The sequence below is a fragment of the Lutra lutra genome, chromosome 2, assembly GCF_902655055.1.
Source record: "Lutra lutra chromosome 2, mLutLut1.2, whole genome shotgun sequence".
NCBI lineage: Eukaryota > Metazoa > Chordata > Mammalia > Carnivora > Mustelidae > Lutra > Lutra lutra.
Window position 1 is genome coordinate 187,151,854 of NC_062279.1, and position 21,355 is coordinate 187,173,208.

The following is a 21,355-nucleotide window of genomic DNA, read 5'->3' on the forward strand; positions in this document are numbered from 1 at the left end:
AGGTATCAAAACTGCTTTCACCAGAAAATGTGGGGAGACAGCTTTCATTGCACCTAAGTGTGAAATGATTCCAATTGAATGGGTCTGTAGAAGAATAGCAACTGGTTCTTTTCTCAAAAGAAATCCTGGTGTCAAGGAGGGATATAAGTTTTACCCACCTAAAGTGGAGCTGTTTTTCAAGGTAATTATTCTGTGCTTGTGTGTCTTACTATAATATAGCAACAAACATAATTTCAAAGTCAAAAGATTTAAATGTTGTTAAAACTAAATAAAATCTTTTAAAGTATTTTAAATTAAATTATTTAAATGAAATAAATAAATTTTTAAAAATATTAGTTATTAGGAAGAAAAGTAACAATTCAGAAACTTTTTAAATTTTTAAAGAGTTTGAAATTAAGGCAAATACAAGGGATCTTTTTATATTCAGATACAGAAAAACTATTACCAATATCTCTTACAAGCAAAAACATAATGAAGGTGTAAGAATCAGTGGTTATACATTTGTATTGGTTTTCTTTATTGAAACTGCTTTTCGGGATGCCTGGGTGGCTTAGTCGGTTAAGTGTGTGCCTTCAGCTCAAGTCATGATCCCAGGTCCTGAGATCAAGTCCCGCATCCAGTACTCCTTGCTCAGCGGGGAACCTGATTTGCCCTCTACCTGCTGCGCCCACTTGTGCTCTCTCTCTCTGTTAGACAAATCAATAAACAAACTCTTTAAAAACAACAACAACAAATAAAACTGCCTTTCTCTTTCCCTCTTTGTTCATGCTGTTAAGAATAGTTCCAATGTCAGGAGTAATGTCTATATAGTATTTTTATTGTTTCCCTTTTTTTTTTAAGATTTTATTTATTTATTGAGAGAGAAAGAGGGAGATGGTGAGTAAGCACGCGGTGAGAGGAACGAAGAGGGAGGGAGAGTAAGGGAGAAAGAATCCTAAGCAGACTCCATACTGAGCAGAGAGCCTGACATGGGGCTCTATCACACGATCCTGAGCTCATGACCTGAGCTGGAATCAAGTCTGGATGTTCAAACGACCAAGCCACTGAGGTGCACCTTGTGTAGCACTTTTTTTTTTAAGACTTTATTTATTTGACAGAGTGCACAAACAGGAGGAGTGGCAGGGAGAGGGAGAAGCAGACTCCCTGCTGAGCAGGGAGCCCTATGCAGGGCTTAGTGCCAGCGACCTGGGACCATGACCAAGCTAAAGTCAGATGCTCAATCGACTGAGCCACCCAGAGGTCCCTTGTGTAGCATTTTTAAAAAGGGAACTAAAATTGCCTCTCAGTCTTTTTGGCCCAGATCAAGTATAATTAGTGACCTATATACCTTAAAATGTTTATCGTACTGCTATAATACAAATCCAGAATTCATAAAAGAAAAATTTCATGTGAAATTGGAACACTATTAGAATAAAATGAAAGTGCTTTTTTCACTAATATCTTTATATAAAGTCTCTTAAATTATTAAATAATATCCCTCAAGACTTATAGTCTTACATAAACTTTTATTAAAAATGAGGTGAAGAGCAGTGACTGGCTGGCTCAGTCAGCAGAGTAAGCAACTCCTCATCTCGGGATTGTGATCTCACGCTCTACACCCCACATTGGGTGTGGAGATTATTTTAAATCTTTAAAAAAGGGGGCGGGGCGCCTGGGTGGCTCAATGGGTTAAGCCTCTGCCTTCAGCTCAGGTCGTGATCTCAGGGGCCTGGGATCACCGGCTCTCTGCTCAGCGGGGAGCCTGCTTCCCTCCCTCTGCCTGCCGCTCTGTCTGCCACTCTGCCTACTTGTGTGCGCACTCTATCAAATAAAATCTTAAAAGAAAGTTCAGGAGATAATGAAAACTGCATCCTGGAGAGATTTAGTGGACTAAAGTGTGCTTTGGCCTTCTTACTATCTCTGTTGACTCAGATAAAGAAAAAAACCACAAACTTCTATTTAAATTAGTTTATAGAGAGAGCAAATTCTTTCAAATACTTTATCAGCTGGAATAAGTTACTAAATATCTTAAATTTTAAAGTAGCTATTAAACTAGACAAATTAAAACAAAACTAGGCAAATTAAAAATAATTGTGAATTAAAGGGCATGTCAGAAATTAAGTCCTTAGAGACAATAAATATTTCTGAGAAATTCACGGTCAAAGAAAAAAAGAACTTCATTTTATCTCAAAAATACAAAATTTGGGGGGCTCCTGGGTGGCTCAGTTGTTAAGTGTCTCCCTTTGGCTCAGATCACGATCCCGGGGTCCTGGGATCAAGCCCCACATTGGGCTCCCTGTTTCACAAGAAGCCTGCTTCTGCCTCTCCCACTCCCTCTGCTTGTGTTCCCTCTCTTTGCTGTGTCTCTCTCTCTCTGTTAAATAAAAAAAATCTTTTAAAAAAAGTTCAAAATTTTTATATTTAAATTAATCGTACTCCTATACTTTATTTTCAGGATGATGCCAACAATGATCCACAGTGGTCTGAGGAACAGCTAATTGCTGCAAAATTTTGCTTTGCTGGACTTGTTATAGGCCAGACTGAAGTGGATATCATGAGTCATGCTACACAGGCTATTTTTGAAATATTGGAGAAATCCTGGTTGCCCCAGAACTGTACATTGGTTGATATGAAGGTACAAATAAAATAGAGATTTGAGAGTAAAGATTATAACTGAAAAATGTCTTCAGTTGTAGAGTTTTGAAAACTTTTCTTTGGTGATATGCTATTTCTAGATTGAATTTGGTGTTGATATAACCACCAAAGAGATTGTTCTTGCTGATGTTATTGATAATGATTCCTGGAGACTCTGGCCATCAGGAGATCGAAGCCAACAGAAAGATAAACAGGTAATCCTTCAGGATTTTTTTTTATCCTTTGCCTGATCAGGCAAGATAGGGGTGACTAGGAAGATGGGAGGAAAAGAAAAGGCAAATGTTGTTCCATATGATAAGAACCAAGTTGATTGCTATTTACTTCTAAAGATAAATATCTCTTACATTTCCTATATCCTGAAAAAAAAATAGGAATAGTACTTTGCATTTACAAAACAGATAACTCATTTATTATGACTGTCACACAGAACAAGTATCATCCTTATTTGGCCAATTGAAAATTAAGGTGCTAGAGGATGGGTCTTCATAATTAGAAGAATAAGGGTCAATCTGGATCCAAGTGTTCTGGATATTACCAGGTTCCATTTCTGCTCTGTCCTATGAAAAATAAAAGTAGGGCAGTTGCTCTCTAAATACACAAGAATTGTCAGGGCAGTTAGTCCTAGTTACTAGTGTAGAAAACACTTAACCTTAAATGAAAATGCAAGTGTACTTCACTGTCTGAACTTCCTCTACTCTAATTCAGGAAATGAATTTATAGGTTCAGATACATTTTCAGACATATTCCTTGCTATGCAGGCTTTTTGTAGTCTACCTAAAACTCAGAAATCAAGTAAGTTCACTTAGCAAGAGTATTACTAGTAGGATATCTGTATTCTAAACTTTCTATCTTATTTTCTAGTCATATCGTGACCTAAAGGAAGTAACTCCCGAAGGGCTCCTGATGGTGAAGAAAAATTTTGAGTGGGTTGCAGAAAGAGTGGAGGTAAAACTTTTGTAGTAAACCTATGCTGTTCTGTGTTTTTCTCCAAGAAAATCTTGCTTCAAAAAGGACAATAGGAGCATCTGGGTGGCTCAGTCAGTTGAGCATCCGACTCTTGATTTCAGCCCGAGTCATGATCTCAGGATCTCAGGGTCATGGAGTCGAAACCTGCATCAGGCTCTCTCTGTTCAGCGCAGGGTCTACTTTCAGATTCTTTCTCCCTCCCTCTGCACCTCCCCCTGCTTGCATGTGCCCTCTAAATAAATAAATAAAATCTTTAAAAAAAATAAAAATGAGAAGGCACAGTTTTTTTTTCCCCCAGTTATTTCAGAGAGTGTGTGTGCGCACATGCGTCCATGTGTGTGGAGGGAGAGGCAGAGGGAGAGAGATAATCGTGACGCAGACGCCCCACTGAGCAGAGGGCCTGACATAGGGCTCAGTCTCAGGACTGTAAGATCATGACGTGAGCTAAAATGGAGTCATCCACTCAACCAGCGAAGACACCCAGGTGTCCTTTTCCCCAGTGGTTTAAAAAAAAAAAAAAGAACACCATTAAGAAATGTACCACCTTGGGGTCCCTGGGTGGCTCAGTGGGTTAAGCCTCTGCCTTTGGCTCAGGTCATGATCTCAGGTCCTGGGATCGAGCCCCACGTCGGGCTCTCTGCTCGGCAGGGAGCCTGCTTCCCCCCTCTCTCTGCCTGCCTCTCTGCCTACTTGTGATCTGTCTGTCAAATAAATGAAATCTTTAAAAAAAAAAAAAAAGAAATGTACACCTGACTATCCTCAGTGACATACTGAAACCCCCTGTTGTTAAACTGGCCAGTACACTCCCAGATTCTAATGGGGAAACCTAGAGTCCTTGTCTCCTCCCTGCCCCTTACATTTCCTACCCACCTCTCCACTGCTGCTCAGCTACTCAGAGTTGTATTAGCAAGGGTTCCATAAGTAGAGTTCAGAATTAGAACTCCATGTGCCATTAAAATGTCACTTTAAGATTTATGGTATGGTATTATCAGGGTCCCCGGGTGGCTCAGTCGTGACGTAAAGCATCCAACTCTTGATTTTTGCTCAGGTCATGATGTCATGGTCCTGGGATCAAGTCCTGCGCAGGCTCTGCACTCAGCCGGGATTATGCTTGAGATTCCCTTTCCCTCTGCCCTTCCGCCTGCTCCCCTGCTTGCTCTCCCTCCCTCTCAAATAAATAGTTTGGATTTATAGTATTATTACTATAATTCCATGGAAATTGAATGGGATTTGTGGTTATGCAAGGGTCATAGCCAGTTTTCAAGACCTCATTTCCTTGGAAACATGTATTTTCAATTTTTTTTTTTTTTTTTTAAGATATATTTATTTGACAGACAGAGATCACAAGTAGGCAGAGAGGCAGGCAGAGAGAGAGGAGGAAGCAGGCTCTGCTGAGCAGAGAGCCCAATGCGGGGCTCAATCCCAGGACCCCGGGATCACGACCTGAGCCGAAGGCAGAGGCTCCAACCCACTGAGCCACCTAGGCGCCCCATGTATTTTCAATTCTAAGCAACTAACTTAAAGAAGGTTTATAATATGATCTCTTTATTTTGGCTGATTATGCCTTAAAACCTCCATTAAACACAATGGACTAAAATCTTAGGATGAAATATTTTATATTATAGCTTCATGAGTATTAATTAGAAGGGTTGAGCATTTATCTTTCCTTTATATCATAATAATAAGTATAACTTACCTGATTAAAATTCTTATTACTTTTTAGGTCTTAATTAGAAGACTGCTTCCCTTTCTATAAAGAGGTTATTTTGAAAAATGAATTATCATTTTGTCCTTTTTGTCTCTGTCTTGACTTTGGTCTATTAAGAAAGAAAATATTCTGTCCAGTTGTAATTTTACTCTACTATAGCTCTGTAAACTGATTATTCTTAATGTACTCAATTCTGTATTTAACGTTTTTTCCTGTTTTCTTTTGCATATCCATGTTTTTCTTTTCCAGTTGCTTCTGAAATCAGAAAGTCAGTGCAGAGTTGTAGTATTGATGGGCTCAACTTCTGATCTCAGTCACTGTGAAAAAATAAAGAAGGCTTGTGGAAATTTTGGCATTCCATGTGAACTTCGGGTAACATCTGCCCATAAAGGGCCAGATGAAACTCTGAGGATTAAAGCAGAGTATGAAGGTAAATTTCACATAACTAGAGCATTTCAGGATTTTGCCCAAAAAATTTTATGTTTGGACTAATAATGCTGAAAAAGAATTTGCCACAGTTCCAATGGGGAAAATGTGATAGTCTAGGGTTTCGTTATACTTGCTTCCAAAGAGTGTAAGATGCTCTAGGCACTTAGAATGCCTCAGGGAAAAAAACTGAAAATGCAGCATGGGTACACATGAAAATAATGCAGTGTTGTGTGTTGATGGCATTCAAGTTTTTAAAAAAAAATGTTAAGAATGAATAAATAAAAGAGTAGAGCCCCCCCCCCCAAAGAAAGTGAAACAGGGAAGGGAAATAAAGGCTAGAATGAGTCTTTATCTAATAAGAAGCCCCTGGAGTATTGTTTCTAATATGCTCCAACAGAAGATAGGCCCCACATCAATTTTGGGAGGTCTGAGGTTGAAGCAGAGATCCTTTCAAGTATTTTTAGTGGTCAGCCTTTTCTAAGAGGTGGGTAGTTGAATGTGAAATTAAGGAATAATTTTAGAATTGGGTATTTAAAAGAAATGTCTTGATGGGATAGTATTGATCTAAAATAACAGAGTCCTGGAAACAACCAAATGTTTCTCAACTGGGAAAAATGTTATCTGAGTTTTCTTTCTAAAGGTAGTTGTTAATAGGAGCATAATTATTAAGGCTTGAGGCGGGGTGTTGAGGGACTAGGGAACTGGGATAAGTTCCTAGACCTCTTTGTTAAAGTTATGAAAGCCTGAACTCTTTATCCAGAGAAGTGTAAATACATAAAATTTTGGATTCCAGGTTAGAAATCTCTGTGGTAAGAAACAAAGGAATAACTTAAAAATTTACCAAAGAATGAAATGTTTAAGAAATGTGTTAGAAAAACATATTGAAGGGTCTTAAATATTTAGGTACTATATTATTGAATTGACCTTTCTTCATTGATAATGTGCCCCTGAACCTCTAGTCTCCATTAACAAGGTCTCCCTATACCCTGTGGGTTGAAGGACCCCAGGACAGACACTGGTTCAAGTCGTGTCATTCTTTGTTTCAGTGAGCCTAAGCATATCCTTTTAAGTAGGGCCTTTGAGCCGTTCCCTCACTAATACTCTCGTACCCTCTTTATACTATAGGTCTCAAACATGGCCAAACTTATTTTTGCTACTTTGTTACTTAAGATATAATAAGTGGTGAAGTGAATATATATTGAATATATATGCAATAATTGTGTCTTATTTATGCTTTTTCTGGAGACTGCTAATAAAGGAACTGAAGGAGTTAAGACACATAGGCATTTTGTTTTAACCTATCTTAAAATCTATTTTCAATTCAATTATAAATGTGTAATTTCCCTAGGGGATGGCATTCCTACTGTATTTGTGGCAGTGGCGGGCAGAAGCAATGGTTTAGGACCAGTGATGTCTGGTAACACTGCATACCCAGTTATCAGCTGCCCTCCACTCACTCCAGACTGGGGAGCTCAGGATGTGTGGTCATCTCTTCGACTACCCAGTGGTAAGACACATGAATTTTATTTTATTTTATTCTATTTTTTTAAAGATTTTTATTTATTTGAGAGAGAGAGCATACAAGCTGGCGGGGAGGGTCAGAGGGAGAGGGAGAAGCAGACTCCCTGCTGAGCAGGAAGCCCAATGCGGGGCTCAATCCCAGGACCCTGAGATCATGACCTGAGCCAAACGCAGACCCTTAACCAGCTGAGCCACCCAGGCACCCCAAGATACATGAATTTTTAAAATTGTTTATTAAAGGAGCACCTGGGTGGCTCAGTTGGTTTAACATCCGACTCTTGATTTCGGCTCAAGTCATGATCTCAAGGTTGTGAGATCAAACTCCATTTTGGGCTCCGTGAAGAGCATAGAGCCTGCTTGGGGTTCTCTCTCTCTGTTGCTTCTCCTCCCCCACCCCCAACCCCCACCCACACACGGGCTGGCTTTCTCTCTTCCAAAAAAACTTGTTTATTGAAAAATTTCAAACATTCACAATAGTAGAAAGAGTAACATGAAATCTTATGCACCTGTTACTCAGCTTCAACATTTAATATCTTATTATATCTGTAGCCCTTTCTGCTGGATTATTTTCAAGCACACAGCATTTTACACTTAAATATGCTTCTCTAAGCAATATGAACTCCAGGTTTTATTATTTTATATTATTTTTTTAAGATTTTATTTATTTGTCGAGAGAGAGAGCACACGAGGTAGAGTGGCAGGCAGAGCAGGCAGAGGGTTCCCTGCTGGATAAAGGAGCCCCATATGGGGCTTGATCCCAGGATCCCGGGATCATGACCTCAGCCCAAGGCAGGCACTTAACAGACTGAGCCACCCAGGAGTGCCATAACTCTAGTTTTTAAATCATAATCATGGGGGCACTTGGGTGGCTCAGTTGGTTAAGCGGCTACCTTTGGCTCAGGTCATGATCCCGGGTCCTGGGATTGGGCCCTGCCCCCACCTGCTTCTCTCTCTCACTCTGCTGTTCCCCCCACTTGTGTTCTCTCACTTATGCTCTCGCTGTCTCTCAAATAAACTCTGTAAAAATAAATCATAATCAGGATAGCATATTCACACTTAAGAAAAATTAATGGTAATTTTTTTTTAAATCATCTAATTTTCAGTCGGTGTTTAAGCTTTCCTGATCATCTCATTTGTTTTTACAGTTGATTTGTTCAACTCAATGTAACACAGTCCTTACATTGCATTTAGTTGCTCTCTCTCCTAAGTCTCATTTAATCCTCCTTTTTTTCACTTTCATTTGTCCTGTAGAATTTTCCACATTTTGGGGACGCCTGGGTGGCTCAGTTGGTTAAGCAGCTGCCTTCGGCTCGGGTCATGATCCCAGCGTCCTGGGATCAAGTCCCACATCGGGCTCCTTGCTCATCAGGGAGCCTGCTTCTCCCTCTGCCTCTGCCTGCCATTCTGTCTGCCTGTGCTTGCTCTCTCTCCCTCTCTCTCTCTCTGACAAATAAATAAATAAAATCTTTAAAAAAAAAAAAAAAAAAAGAATTTTCCACATTTTGGATTTGGCTAATTACATTTCTGAATGATGTTTAACATGGTCTTCTATATTTTTTATAAACTGCTGGTGAAATTTGTAGATAAATCAAGTACAGATTTTGGTCCCCCCCCCACCCAAGAATATATCATTCATGGTTTTGAGTTTTTTAAAGTAAATGTTATTATGTTATTTCTGTAAAGGAAATGCAATTTTATTTCTATAAATTAGGGGACAGAATAAATAACATACAAAGAAATCTCAATTGAGCATTATCTCATAGAATAACAATATTGTGGTAGGTGCATCGTAGTCCAAGATAATGATCTGATCGTCCAGTCCTGAAAGTCCATGTTGTTTCAGTTAGAGTTGATTGCTTCTTAAATGCCAAACTTTTTTATTTTATTGTAAATCTGCTCTTGGGATGTGTCAAAAATGTTAAGAACTTGAGCCTTCCTGTCTGTTCAGATATGGACTGGCTTCTCTCTAGGCCTGCTGTACTGTCATTATCTCAGAATTTCTCTTAACCATCATCCTGGACATGCATTTTGCCCTTCTCTAGTCTTAGATCTCCTGTTTCCCAGGTCCCATGTCTTCACCTTTTTTTGTTTACTCCTTAATTTGTTGGAGAGCATTCTTAGTGAACTTCCTGAGGAAGGGCTACAGATGGTAAACTTTTTGAGACCTCATATATCTAAAACATTTCCATCATAGCCTCACACTCAATAATTTGGGAATGGAATTCTAGATTGAAAATTACTTTCCTGGGGCACCCTGGGTGGCTCAGTGGATTAAGCCGCTGCCTTCGGCTCAGGTCATGATCTCAGGGTCCTGGGATCGAGCCCCGCATTGGGCTCTCTGCTCAGCAGGGTGCCTGCTTCCCTCTCTCTCTCTCTGCCTGCCTCTCCGTCTACTTGTGATCTCTCTCTGTCAAATTAATTAATTAATTAATTAATTTTAAAAAAAGAAAATTACTTTCCTTCAGAAACGCATCTTGAAGGCATTACTCAATTGTCTTCCAACTTCCAGAGTTACTGAAAACTGCAGTGCCCTTTTACCGTTCTGATTCTAGGTCATTTGTGAACTTTGTTTTTTTCTGGAAACTTTTAGGATCTTTTTCTACCCGTGTTTCTTAAATTTCACAGAGATGTGTCTTGATGATTATTTTCATCTTGGGCTTTCGGTGGGCTGGTTAAATCTGGAACTCTGATTCTTTAGTCCTGAGAAATTTTCTTCAGTTACTTAATACTTTCCTTCCTCCTCCACTTTTTCTCATTTTTTGGATTTAGTATTAAAAATAGGAGCTTTGTGTTTCTCTTTTCTCTTTCTCATTACGATACTCTCTGGAACATTTCTCCAACCCTTTTATTGACTTTTTCATTCCAGTTATGGCATATTGAACTTCTAAGAGCTCTTTTTTGTTCTATGGTCTTCTCACCACCCCCCATCCTTTTCTTGTTTAATCTTTGCAATAACATCTTTTATCTCTCTGAAATTACTATAGTTTTTCTTTCATATTAACTCCTTTTTTCACCTGTCTGGTATCTGGTAATCCTTGGCTATCTGTTCTTAAGAGGGAGGCACTATAAAAAACCAGTTGCACGGTCTGTGCGAGTGGATGGGACTTGTCAGAAGGGGGCTCCATGGTGCCTGGGTGACTCAGTTGCTTAAGTATCAGACTCTTGGTTTTGGCCTGGGTCATGATCTCAGGATGGTGGGTTTGAGTCCCTTGTCAGTAGGGAGTCTGCTTGAGATTCTCTCTCTCTGACCCCTTCCTATATGCCCCTCTCTCTCTCTAAAAAAAAAATGAATCTTTACCCCCCCCCAAAAAAAAAGTTCCACTGGTGGGTGATCTGGTAGAGTTGATCTTTGAATAACCCCTTACATGAATGTCATTTGATCTTTTCTCATGTGTGACTAGAATTATCCAGAGAATCTTTCTAGTCTCATTCTCCTGACTGAGAAATAAACCTGACTGCCAGCATTCTGGAATCTGGTAATCTTAATACTTGTGTAAACTTCACCCCCTGTTTTCACTGCAGCATTGCTTGTCTCAGCTATGCCTCGTACCCTCCAGTCCACAGAAGTCTGGACTAAAATCTGTTTTTCCCTTCATAAGAATTTATGACTCTGCTATGATGCAGAAGGGGCAATTGCTCAGGTACATAGAGTGGAGCAAGAGATTTGATAGCCTAACTGCTTCTTGACTTTAAGCCAGTCCCCCCCCCCTTTTTTTAGCCACATTTTCACCCCCATGTCTCCCTTCAAAAGTATCGGGTGCCACTGATTCCCCAAAACTTTACATGGACTTTTTAACGTTAGTCACATTGCTTCTCCTGCTTCCAGTTTAGGATAAAATTTTCTTGGTCTACTTAGTTAGTTACCACTCCATTTCCTTTTCAACTGACAAAAAGTTATCACTGTTCTCTCTTTGTTCTTATGTGTTTGTGTCTATTTTCTTTATTCCCTTTACTCCTGTTTTTATTTTTATTTTTTAAAGCTTTGGCAGATATCTTTAACTCAAATATAGAAAAAAATAGGATTACCATTAATAAAAATATTTTTTACAGCTGAGCATATTTGATTTGTACTCAGTAAACATCCTGAACAAACGTAACATTCAGCTACTTAATGTTATCTTTATACAGTTTCAGGGATACACCTTGTGATTAATCCATCTTTAACTAGATCTCTAGCTGGACATCTGATTGTATCAACTTCTCTAGTTAAAAATTTATTATGGCTATAAATGAAAGTATAAATTTATGCCAGAGGAATAGTATAGGTATTATCAGTGGAGTTTAGGAAAGGGAGAATGTGATGAGGAAAAATTTGGCAGTTTTTATCTAGTACTGTCCAAGGAGAGAGAGGGAACCTGGGAGATTTGTACATTCTGATCACTAGAATTGGGGATAATCTTTTGAGGAAAAGTTTTACAGTGGCCTTTATAAAATCCTGAAAACTCTATTTGTCTTTCTCTTATGGCATGCTAACTAGATAACCTAATTTTTTGCTAATTAAGCTTTCCTAATGTTAGAAGGGGAGTCCTGAGCAGTGTAGGCACAGGTATTTCAGTTACTAGAGTAGAACCCTGTACCTAGACTACTACTGCTAACAGTTGACATTCATCAGCTGTTTCATTCATCAAGTACTTACTATGCATAAGGCACTGCTCCAAGTACTTTATCTATATTAACTTGTTGAATACTCCCATATTAATAGATAAGGACACTAAGTTAACATTAAGTACTTTGACCAATATCACACAGTATGTGAGGGAGCTACATAAATTGATTTATTAATATAAACTAGTAAATTTGCCTTGTGATATATACTTGATTCTTACTGGAGGTAGGGGTAATCAAAGAGCCTGGTGAATTCCAAGAATATTGGGGAAATGGAGGTTTCGGATCTGTAAGCTAGGAGTACTTCACTCAAGTGACACAGGTATAATAGTACCAGTCCGTAATAGAAAGTCTGAGTAAGGGGCGCCTGGGTGGCTCAGTGGGTTAAAGCCTCTGGCTTCGGCTCGGGTCATGATCCCAGGGTCCTGGGATCGAGCCCCACATCGGGCTCCTTGCTTAGCGGGGAGCCTGCTACCTCTTCTCTCTCTCTCTCTCTCTGCCTGCTTCTCTGCCTACTTGTGATCTCTGTCTGTCAAATAAATAAAAAAAATCTTAAAAAAAAAAAAAAAAAAAAGAAGGTCTGAGTAAACGTGTGGCCCCCAAGGAAGTTACTTTCTTAGGTCCTATTAATATTGAATTTACTTAGAACCTGGTATTTTGTAAACTTACTCTTTGCTTTTAACTTTTTTACTGCTTAAAGAATAGTTAAAGTGCAAAGACAAAAGTAGTGGCTAGAAAATTAATAAAAAAAAAAAATAGATACCTCAAGTTTATCCAAGAATAGGTGCTTCTGTCTACTTGATCCTTGTTTTATTTCTGTTGCCTTTCATTAGTGATATAAAGGTTTACAGTATGTGAAAAGAACTTCGAAAAAGCCAAATTTCTTTGCAGATGGATTCAATGCAAAAAGTGATAGATGGGGTGCCTGGGTGGCTCAGTCATTAAGCGTCTGCCTTTGGCTCAGGTTATGATCCCAGGGTCTTGGCATCGGGCCCCGCATAGGGCTCCCTGCTTGGCAAATCTGCTCCTCTCTCTCCCTCTGCATGCTGCTCCCCCTGCTATGTGTGCTCCCTCCTCCCTCACACGTGCTCTCTGTCAAATAAATAAATAAAATATTTAAAAAAAAAAGTGATAGCTGTATATAAGATACCAGTTCATGGTAGAGAAATATTACTTAATGCTCTTAATAATCACTTTACCACTCCAGTAGTAGAGATGGAACTCCTTCTGCAGATCCTACTTTAGACAAGGATGATACAGTAGCTTTTTATTGTTTTTGATTAGCAGGACTTTTTTTTTTTTTAAGATTCTATTTATTTATTTGACAGAGAGAGATCACAAGTAGGTAGAGAGGCAGGCAGGGAGTGGGGAGGGGGAAGCAGGCTCTCCACTGAGCAGAGAGCCGGACGCGGGGCTCGATCCCAGGACCCTGAGATCATGACCTGAGCAGAAGGCAGAGGCCTAACCCACTGAGCCACCCAGGCGCCCCTAGCAGGATTTTTCTGAGCATAAAATAGTTTAGGGGGGGGGGGGGGGAGGAGTCAAGATGGCGGAGAAGTAGCAGCTGAGACTACTTCGGGTAGCGGGAGATCAGCTAAATAGCTTATCTAAAGATTGCAAACACCTATAAATCCAACGGGAGATTGAAGAGAAGAAGAACAGCAATTCTAGAAACAGAAAATCAACCACTTTCTGCAAGGTAGGACTGGCGAAGAAGTGAATCCAAAGCGACGGGAAGATAGACCGCGGGGGGAGGGGCCGGCTCCCGGCGAGCGGCGGAGCAACGGAACAAAATCAGGACTTTTAAAAGTCTGTTCCGCTGAGGGACATCGCTCCAGAGGCTTAACTGGGGTGAAGCCCAGGCGGGGTCAGCGCAGCCTCAGGTCCCGCAGGGTCGCAGAAGGATCGGGGGTGTCTGAGTGTCGCAGAGCTTACCCGTATTAGAGCGGGGAAGCCGGCTACAGAGACAGAGCCGAGGAGTGACTCTCAGCTCGGGGTTGCCTTGAACCGGTCGCAGGCTCGGTCAGCTCGGATCGTGGCCGGAGGCCAGGCTGACGGGAGTCATTGGGCGCTGTTCTCTGAGGGCGCACTGAGGAGTGGGGCCCCGGGCTCTCGGCTCCTCTGGGCCGGAGACCGGGAGGCCGCCATCTTCATTCCTGTCCTCCGGACTCTACGGAAAGCGCTCAGGGAACAAAAGCTCCCGAAAGCAAACCCGAGCGGATTACTCAGCGCGGCCCCGGGTAAGGGCCGGTGCAACTCCGCCTGGGGCAAAGACGCTTGAGAATCACTACAACGGGCCCCTCCCCCAGATCAACGGGAAACCCAGCCAGGACGAAGTTCACCAACCAAGGAGTACAGTTTCAATACCAAGGAGAGCGGCGGAATTCCAGAGCACGGAACTCATGGCTTTCTCCCCATGATTTTTTTAGCCTTGCAGTTAATTTAATTTTTTTTTCTTTTTCAATTTTTTTTTCTTTTTCTCTTCTTCTGCTAAATTTTTTTAACTTTTACCGTTTTCTTTTTTAACGTTTTTTAAATAGTTTATCTAATATATATATATATTTTTTTTTCCTCTTTTTATATTTTTTCTTTATCGGCTTTCTTTTTTTTAATAGTTTTTTTTTTTTCTTTTTCTTTCTGAACCCTTTTTTATCCCCTTTCTCCCCCCTCACGATTTGGGATCTCTTCTGATTTGGCTAAAGCATATTTTCCTGGGGTTGTTGCCACCCTTTAGTATTTTACTTGCTCCTTCATAAACTCTTATCTGGACAAAATGACAAGGCGGAAAAATTCACAACAAAAAAAAGAACAAGAGGCAGTACCAAAGCCTAGGGACCTAATCAATACAGACATTGGTAATATGTCAGATATAGAGTTCAGAATGACGATTCTCAAGGTTCTAGCCGGGCTTGAAAAAGGCATGGAAGATATTAAAGCAACCCTCTCGGGAGATATAAAAGCCCTTTCTGGAGAAATAAAAGAACTAAAATCTAACCAAGTTGAAATCAAAAAAGCTATTAATGAGGTGCAATCAAAAAATGGAGGCTCTCACTGCTAGGATAAATGAGGCAGAAGAAAGAATTAGCGATATAGAAGACCAAATGACAGAGAATAAAGAAGCTGAGCAAAAGAGGGACAAACAGCTACTGGACCACGAGGGGAGAATTCGAGAGATAAGTGACAGCATAAGACGAAACAACATTAGAATAATTGGGATTCCAGAAGAAGAGGAAACAGAGAGGGGAGCAGAAGGTATATTGGAGAGAATTATTGGAGAGAATTTCCCCAATATGGCAAAGGGAACAAGCATCAAAATTCAGGAGGTTCAGAGAACCCCCCTCAAAATCAATAAGAATAGGTCCACACCCCGTCACCTAATAGTAAAATTTACAAGTCTTAGTGACAAAGAAAAGATCCTGAAAGCAGCCCGGGAAAAGAAGTCTGTAACGTACAATGGTAAAAATATTAGATTGGCAGCAGACTTATCCACAGAGACCTGGCAGGCCAGAAAGAGCTGGCATGATATATTCAGAGTACTAAATGAGAAAAACATGCAGCCAAGAATACTATATCCAGCTAGGCTATCATTGAAAATAGAAGGAGAGATTAAAAGCTTCCAGGACAAACAAAAACTGAAAGAATTTGCAAATACCAAACCAGTTCTACAGGAAATATTGAAAGGGGTCCTCTAAGCAAAGAGAGACCCTAAAAGTAGTAGATCAGAAAGAAACAGAGACAATATACAATAACAGTCACCTTACAGGCAATACAATGGCACTAAATTCATATCTCTCAATACTTACTCTGAATGTTAATGGGCTAAATGCCCCAATCAAAAGACACAGGGTATCAGAATGGATAAAAAAACAAAACCCATCTATATGTTGCCTACAAGAAACTCATCTTAAACCCAAAGACACCTCCAGGTTTAAAGTGAGGGGGTGGAAAAGAATTTACCATGCTAATGGACATCAGAAGAAAGCAGGAGTGGCAATCCTTATATCAGATCAATTAGATTTTAAGCCAAAGACTATAATAAGAGATGAGGAAGGACACTATATCATACTCAAAGGAACTGTCCAACAAGAAGATCTAACAATTTTAAATATCTATGCCCCTAACATGGGAGCAGCCAACTATATAAACCAATTAATAACAAAATCAAAGAAACACATTGACAAGAATACAATAATAGTAGGGGATTTTTAACACTCCCCTCACTGAAATGGACAGATCATCCAAGCAAAAGATCAACAAGGAAATCAAGGCCTTAAATGACACACTGGACCAGATGGACATCACAGATATATTCAGAACATTTCATCCCAAAGCAACAGAATACACTTTCTTCTCTAGTGCACATGGAACATTCTCCAGAATAGATCACATTCTTGGTCCTAAATCAAGTCTCAACCGGTATCAAAAGATTGGGATCATTCCCTGCATATTTTCAGACCACAATGCTCTAAAGCTAGAACTCAATAACAAGAGGAAATTTGGAAAGAACCCAAATACATGGAGACTAAACAGCATCCTTCTAAAGAATGAATGGGTCAACCAGGAAATTAAAGAAGAATTGAAAAAATTTATGGAAACAAATGATAATGAAAACACAACAGTTCAGAATCTGTGGGACACAACAAAGGCAGTCCTGAGAGGAAAATATATAGCAGTACAAGCCTTTCTCAAGAAACAAGAAAGGTCTCAGGTACACAACCTAACCCTACACCTAAAGGAGCTGGAGAAAGAACAAGAAAGAAACCCTAAACCCAGCAGGAGAAGAGAAATCATAAAGATTAGAGCAGAAATCAATGAAATAGAAACCAAAAAAACAATAGAACAAATCAACGAAACTAGGAGCTGGTTCTTTGAAAGAATTAATAAGATTGATAAACCCCTGGCCAGACTTATCAAAAAGAAAAGAGAAAGGAACCAAATAAATAAAATCATGAATGAAAGAGGAGAGATCACAACGAACACCAAAGAAATACAATTATAAGAACATACTATGAGCAACTCTACACCAACAAATTTGACAATCTGGAAGAAATGGATGCATTCCTAGAGACATATAAACTACCACAACTGAACCAGAAAGAAATAGAAAGCCTGAACAGACCCATAACCAGTAAGGAGATTGAAACAGTCATCAAAAATCTCCAAACAAACAAAAGCCCAGGGCCAGATGGCTTCCCGGGGGAGTTCTACCAAACATTTAAAGAAGAACTAATTCCTATTCTCCTGAAACTGTTCCAAAAAATAGAAATAGAAGGAAAACTTCCAAACTCATTTTATGAGGCCAGCATCACCTTGATCCTCAAACCAGACAAGGATCCCAACAAAAAAGAGAACTACAGACCAATATCCTTGATGAACACAGATGCAAAAATTCTCGCCAAAATACTAGCCAATAGGATTCAACAGTACATTAAAAGGATTATTCACCACGACCAAGTGGGATTTATTCCAGGGCTGCAAGGTTGGTTCAACATCCGCAAATCAATCAATGTGATACAACACATTAGTAAAAGAAAGAACAAGAACCATATGATACTCTCCATAGATGCTGAAAAAGCATTTGACAAAGTACAGCATCCCTTCCTGATCAAAACTCTTCAAAGTGTAGGGATAGACGGCACATACCTCAATATTATCAAAGCCATCTATGAAAAACCCACCGCAAATATCATTCTCAATGGAGAAAAACTGAAAGCTTTTCCGCTAAGGTCAGGAACACGGCAGGGATGTCCGTTATCACCACTGCTATTCAACATAGTACTAGAGGTCCTAGCCTCAGCAATCAGACAACAAAAGGAAATTAAAGGCATCCAAATCGGCAAAGAAGAAGTCAAACTATCACTCTTCGCAGATGATATGATACTATATGTAGAAAACCCAAAAGACTCCACTCCAAAACTGCTAGAACTTGTACAGGAATTCAGTAAAGTGTCAGGATATAAAATCAATGCACAGAAATCAGTTGCATTTCTCTACACCAACAACAAGACAGAAGAAAGAGAAATTAAGGAGTCCATCCCATTTACAATTGCACCCAAAACTATAAGATACCTAGGAATAAACCTAACCAAAGAGACTAAGAATCTATACTCAGAAAACTATAAAGTACTCATGAAAGAAATTGAGGAAGACACAAAGAAATGGAAAAATGTTCCATGCTCCTGGATTGGAAGAATAAATATTGTGAAAATGTCTATGCTACCTAAAGCAATCTACACATTTAATGCAATTCCTATCAAAGTACCATCCATTTTTTTCAAAGAAATGGAACAAATAATCCTAAAATTTATATGGAACCAGAAAAGACCTCGAATAGCCAAAGGAATATTGAAAAAGAAAGCCAAAGTTGGTGGCATCACAATTCCGGACTTCAAGCTCTATTACAAAGCTGTCATCCTCAAGACAGCATGGTACTGGCACAAAAACAGACACATAGATCAATGGAACAGAATAGAGAGCCCAGAAATGGACCCTCAACTCTATGGTCAACTCATCTTCGACAAAGCAGGAAAGAATGTCCAATGGAAAAAAGACAGCCTCTTCAATAAATGGTGTTGGGAAAATTGGACAGCCACATGCAGAAAAATGAAATTGGATCATTTCCTTACACCACACACGAAAATAGACTCAAAATGGATGAAGGATCTCAATGTGAGAAAGGAATCCATCAAAATCCTCGAGGAGAACACAGGCAGCAACCTCTTCGACCTCAGTCGCAGCAACATCTTCCTAGGAACATCACCAAAGGCAAGGGAAGCAAGGGCAAAAATGAACTTTCGGGATTTTATCAAGATCAAAAGCTTTTGCACAGCAAAGGAAACAGTGAACAAAACCAAAAGACAACTGACAGAATGGGAGAAGATATTTGCAAATGACATATCAGATAAAGGGCTAGTGTCCAAAATCTATAAAGAACTTAGCAAACTCAACACCCAAAGAACAAATAATCCAATCAAGAAATGGGCAGAGGACATGAACAGACATTTCTGCAAAGAAGACATCCAGATGGCCAACAGACACATGAAAAAGTGCTCCACATCACTCGGCATCAGGGAAATACAAATCAAAACCACCATGAGATATCACCTCACACCAGTCAGAATGGCTAAAATTAACAAGTCAGGAAATGACAGATGCTGGCGAGGATGCGGAGAAAGGGGAACCCTCCTACACTGTTGGTGGGAATGCAAGCTGGTGCGACCCCTCTGGAAAACAGCATGGAGGTTCCTCAAAATGTTGAAAATAGAACTACCCTATGACCCTGCAATTGCACTGCTGGGTATTTACCCTAAAGATACAAACGTAGTGATCCGAAGGGGCACGTGCACCCGAATGTTTATAGCAGCAATGTCTACAATAGCCAAACTATGGAAAGAACCTAGATGTCCATCAACAGACGAATGGATAAAGAAGATGTGGTATATATACACAATGGAATACTATGCAGCCATCAAAAGAAATGAAATCTTGCCATTTGCGACGACGTGGATGGAACTAGAGGGTATCATGCTTAGCGAAATAAGTCAATCGGAGAAAGAGAACTATCATATGATCTCCCTGATATGAGGGAGAGGAGATGCAACATGGGGGGTTGAGGGGGTAGGAGAAGAGTAAATGAAACAAGATGGGATTGGGAGGGAGACAAACCATAAGTGACTCTTAATCTCACAAAACAAACTGAGGGTTGATGGGGGGAGGGGGTTGGGAGAGGGGGGTGGGGTTATGGATATTGGGGAGGGTATGTGCTATGGTGAGTGCTGTGAAGTGTGTAAACCTGGCGATTCGCAGACCTGTACCCCTGGGGATAAAAATATATGTTTATAAAGCTGTAAAAAAAAAAAAAAAGAAAAAAGAAAGGATGAATACCCAAGTCTTGTAGCAACATGGACGGGACTGGAAAAGATTATGCTGAGTGAAATAAGTCAAGCGGAGAGAGTCAATTATCATATGGTTTCACTTATTTGTGGAGCATAACAAATAGCATGGAGGACAAGGGGAGATGGAGAGGAGAAGGGAGTTGAGGGAAATTGGAAGGGGAGGTGAACCATGAGAGACTATGGACTCTGAAAAACGATCTGAGAATTTTGAAGGGGTGGGGGGTGGGAGGTTGGGGGCACCAGGTGGTGGGTATTGTAGAGGGCACGGATTGCATGGAGCACTGGGTGTGGTGCAAAAATAATGAATACTGTTATACTGAAAAAATAAAAAAAAATTAAAAAAAAAAAAAAAGTTTACTAGGGGTCCCTGGCTGGCTCAGGTGGTAGACTATGGGACCCTCGATCTGGGGGGCCCCATGTTGGGTGTAGAGATTTTTTTTTTTTTTAACTAAAAAAAGAAAAAAATTTACTAAGTCCTCTTTTCATTAATAATTAACAGATTAATATTCTGTCTTTTCCTTTCTGAACCAATAGGTCTTGGCTGTTCAACCATACTTTCTCCAGAAGGATCAGCTCAGTTTGCTGCTCAGATATTTGGATTAAACAACCATTTGGTATGGGCTAAACTGCGAGCAAGTATATTGAACACATGGATTTCCTTGAAGCAGGCTGACAAGAAAATCAGAGAGGGCAATTTGTAAAACATCATTGCTTTTTTTTGTTGTTGTTGTTGTTAAGAAAGACTTTACATTTCTTGTTTAGTTTCAGAAAAAGATCAAGGTGAAAGTTTTTAAATCAAAGAAAACAATTTTTAAATCAAAGAAAACAAAATTTACTAGTGAATAAGTGCTTCTCTAGATTGATGGATCAGTAGACTCTATGGACATATTAATATTTCTTTATAGGAAGTAAAATTACTATAAGGACACTTTTAAAATCTCTTAGCTACTCTGTAGTCACAAGTAGATAACAAATACATTTCTTAAATGCTAATAATGTCCTATTATAGAGCTCTAAACTACTATTTGACCATCTGTATCTCAACCCGTAAGTTTTAAAAAGTTAAAATGTTTGTATCTTAGAGTGATAAGAGCAATATAGTCCTCTTTTACCTTATGATCTTTACAAAATCCTAAGGGTGTGGTGTTTTATTTGCAGTCGGTATCTCAAAATAGATGTGTATTTATCCCCACCTATAGACCAAGATCCTGTTTTGTTCTGCTTTTATTTGTTTGTTTAGAGTTGAAATGGGTGTTGGGGGTAGGGAAGACACATGAAATAAGATGAAGGGATACTGTGGAAACCATAGATAGGGGCCTTTTCCAAGAGCTTCTCTGATGGATGTCAGGGCAATTTCCCATGGAGGAAAAAAAAAAGGTAGAGTCATCTTTGTCATTCCAGATGAAAGACTTGGTAAATCTTAATTTAGCTATAATGGGTGCCTCTGTGGATCATAAAATTCTTTTAATTCTGATAATACATGTTTTAGCTAAACTAACAGTCCTCAGCCTACCACAATTTTCCAAAATTGGAATCTCCTAGTTGATAACCATATCTTACAACAGCGTAAGTGTGGGCAGGGTACCCAGTAAGATTC

At 39.7% G+C, this 21,355-nt stretch overlaps 1 protein-coding gene across 4 annotated transcripts in view; it reads left to right on the forward strand.

Annotated features, from left to right (window-relative positions):
• The window catches only part of PAICS (phosphoribosylaminoimidazole carboxylase and phosphoribosylaminoimidazolesuccinocarboxamide synthase), a 53,436-nt gene extending 32,878 nt beyond the window's left edge, over positions 1-20,558 (forward strand). For all 4 annotated transcript variants that reach the window (XM_047719374.1, XM_047719376.1, XM_047719375.1 and 1 more), the window contains 7 exons: positions 3-181; positions 2,435-2,614; positions 2,715-2,828; positions 3,496-3,579; positions 5,558-5,738; positions 7,086-7,244; positions 20,293-20,558. In XM_047719374.1, the coding sequence (XP_047575330.1) occupies positions 3-181; positions 2,435-2,614; positions 2,715-2,828; positions 3,496-3,579; positions 5,558-5,738; positions 7,086-7,244; positions 20,293-20,459 (1,064 nt within the window). In that variant the 3' untranslated portion in view covers positions 20,460-20,558. The remainder of the gene's footprint in view (positions 1-2; positions 182-2,434; positions 2,615-2,714; positions 2,829-3,495; positions 3,580-5,557; positions 5,739-7,085; positions 7,245-20,292) is intronic.
• The last annotated feature ends 797 nt before the right edge of the window (positions 20,559-21,355 follow it).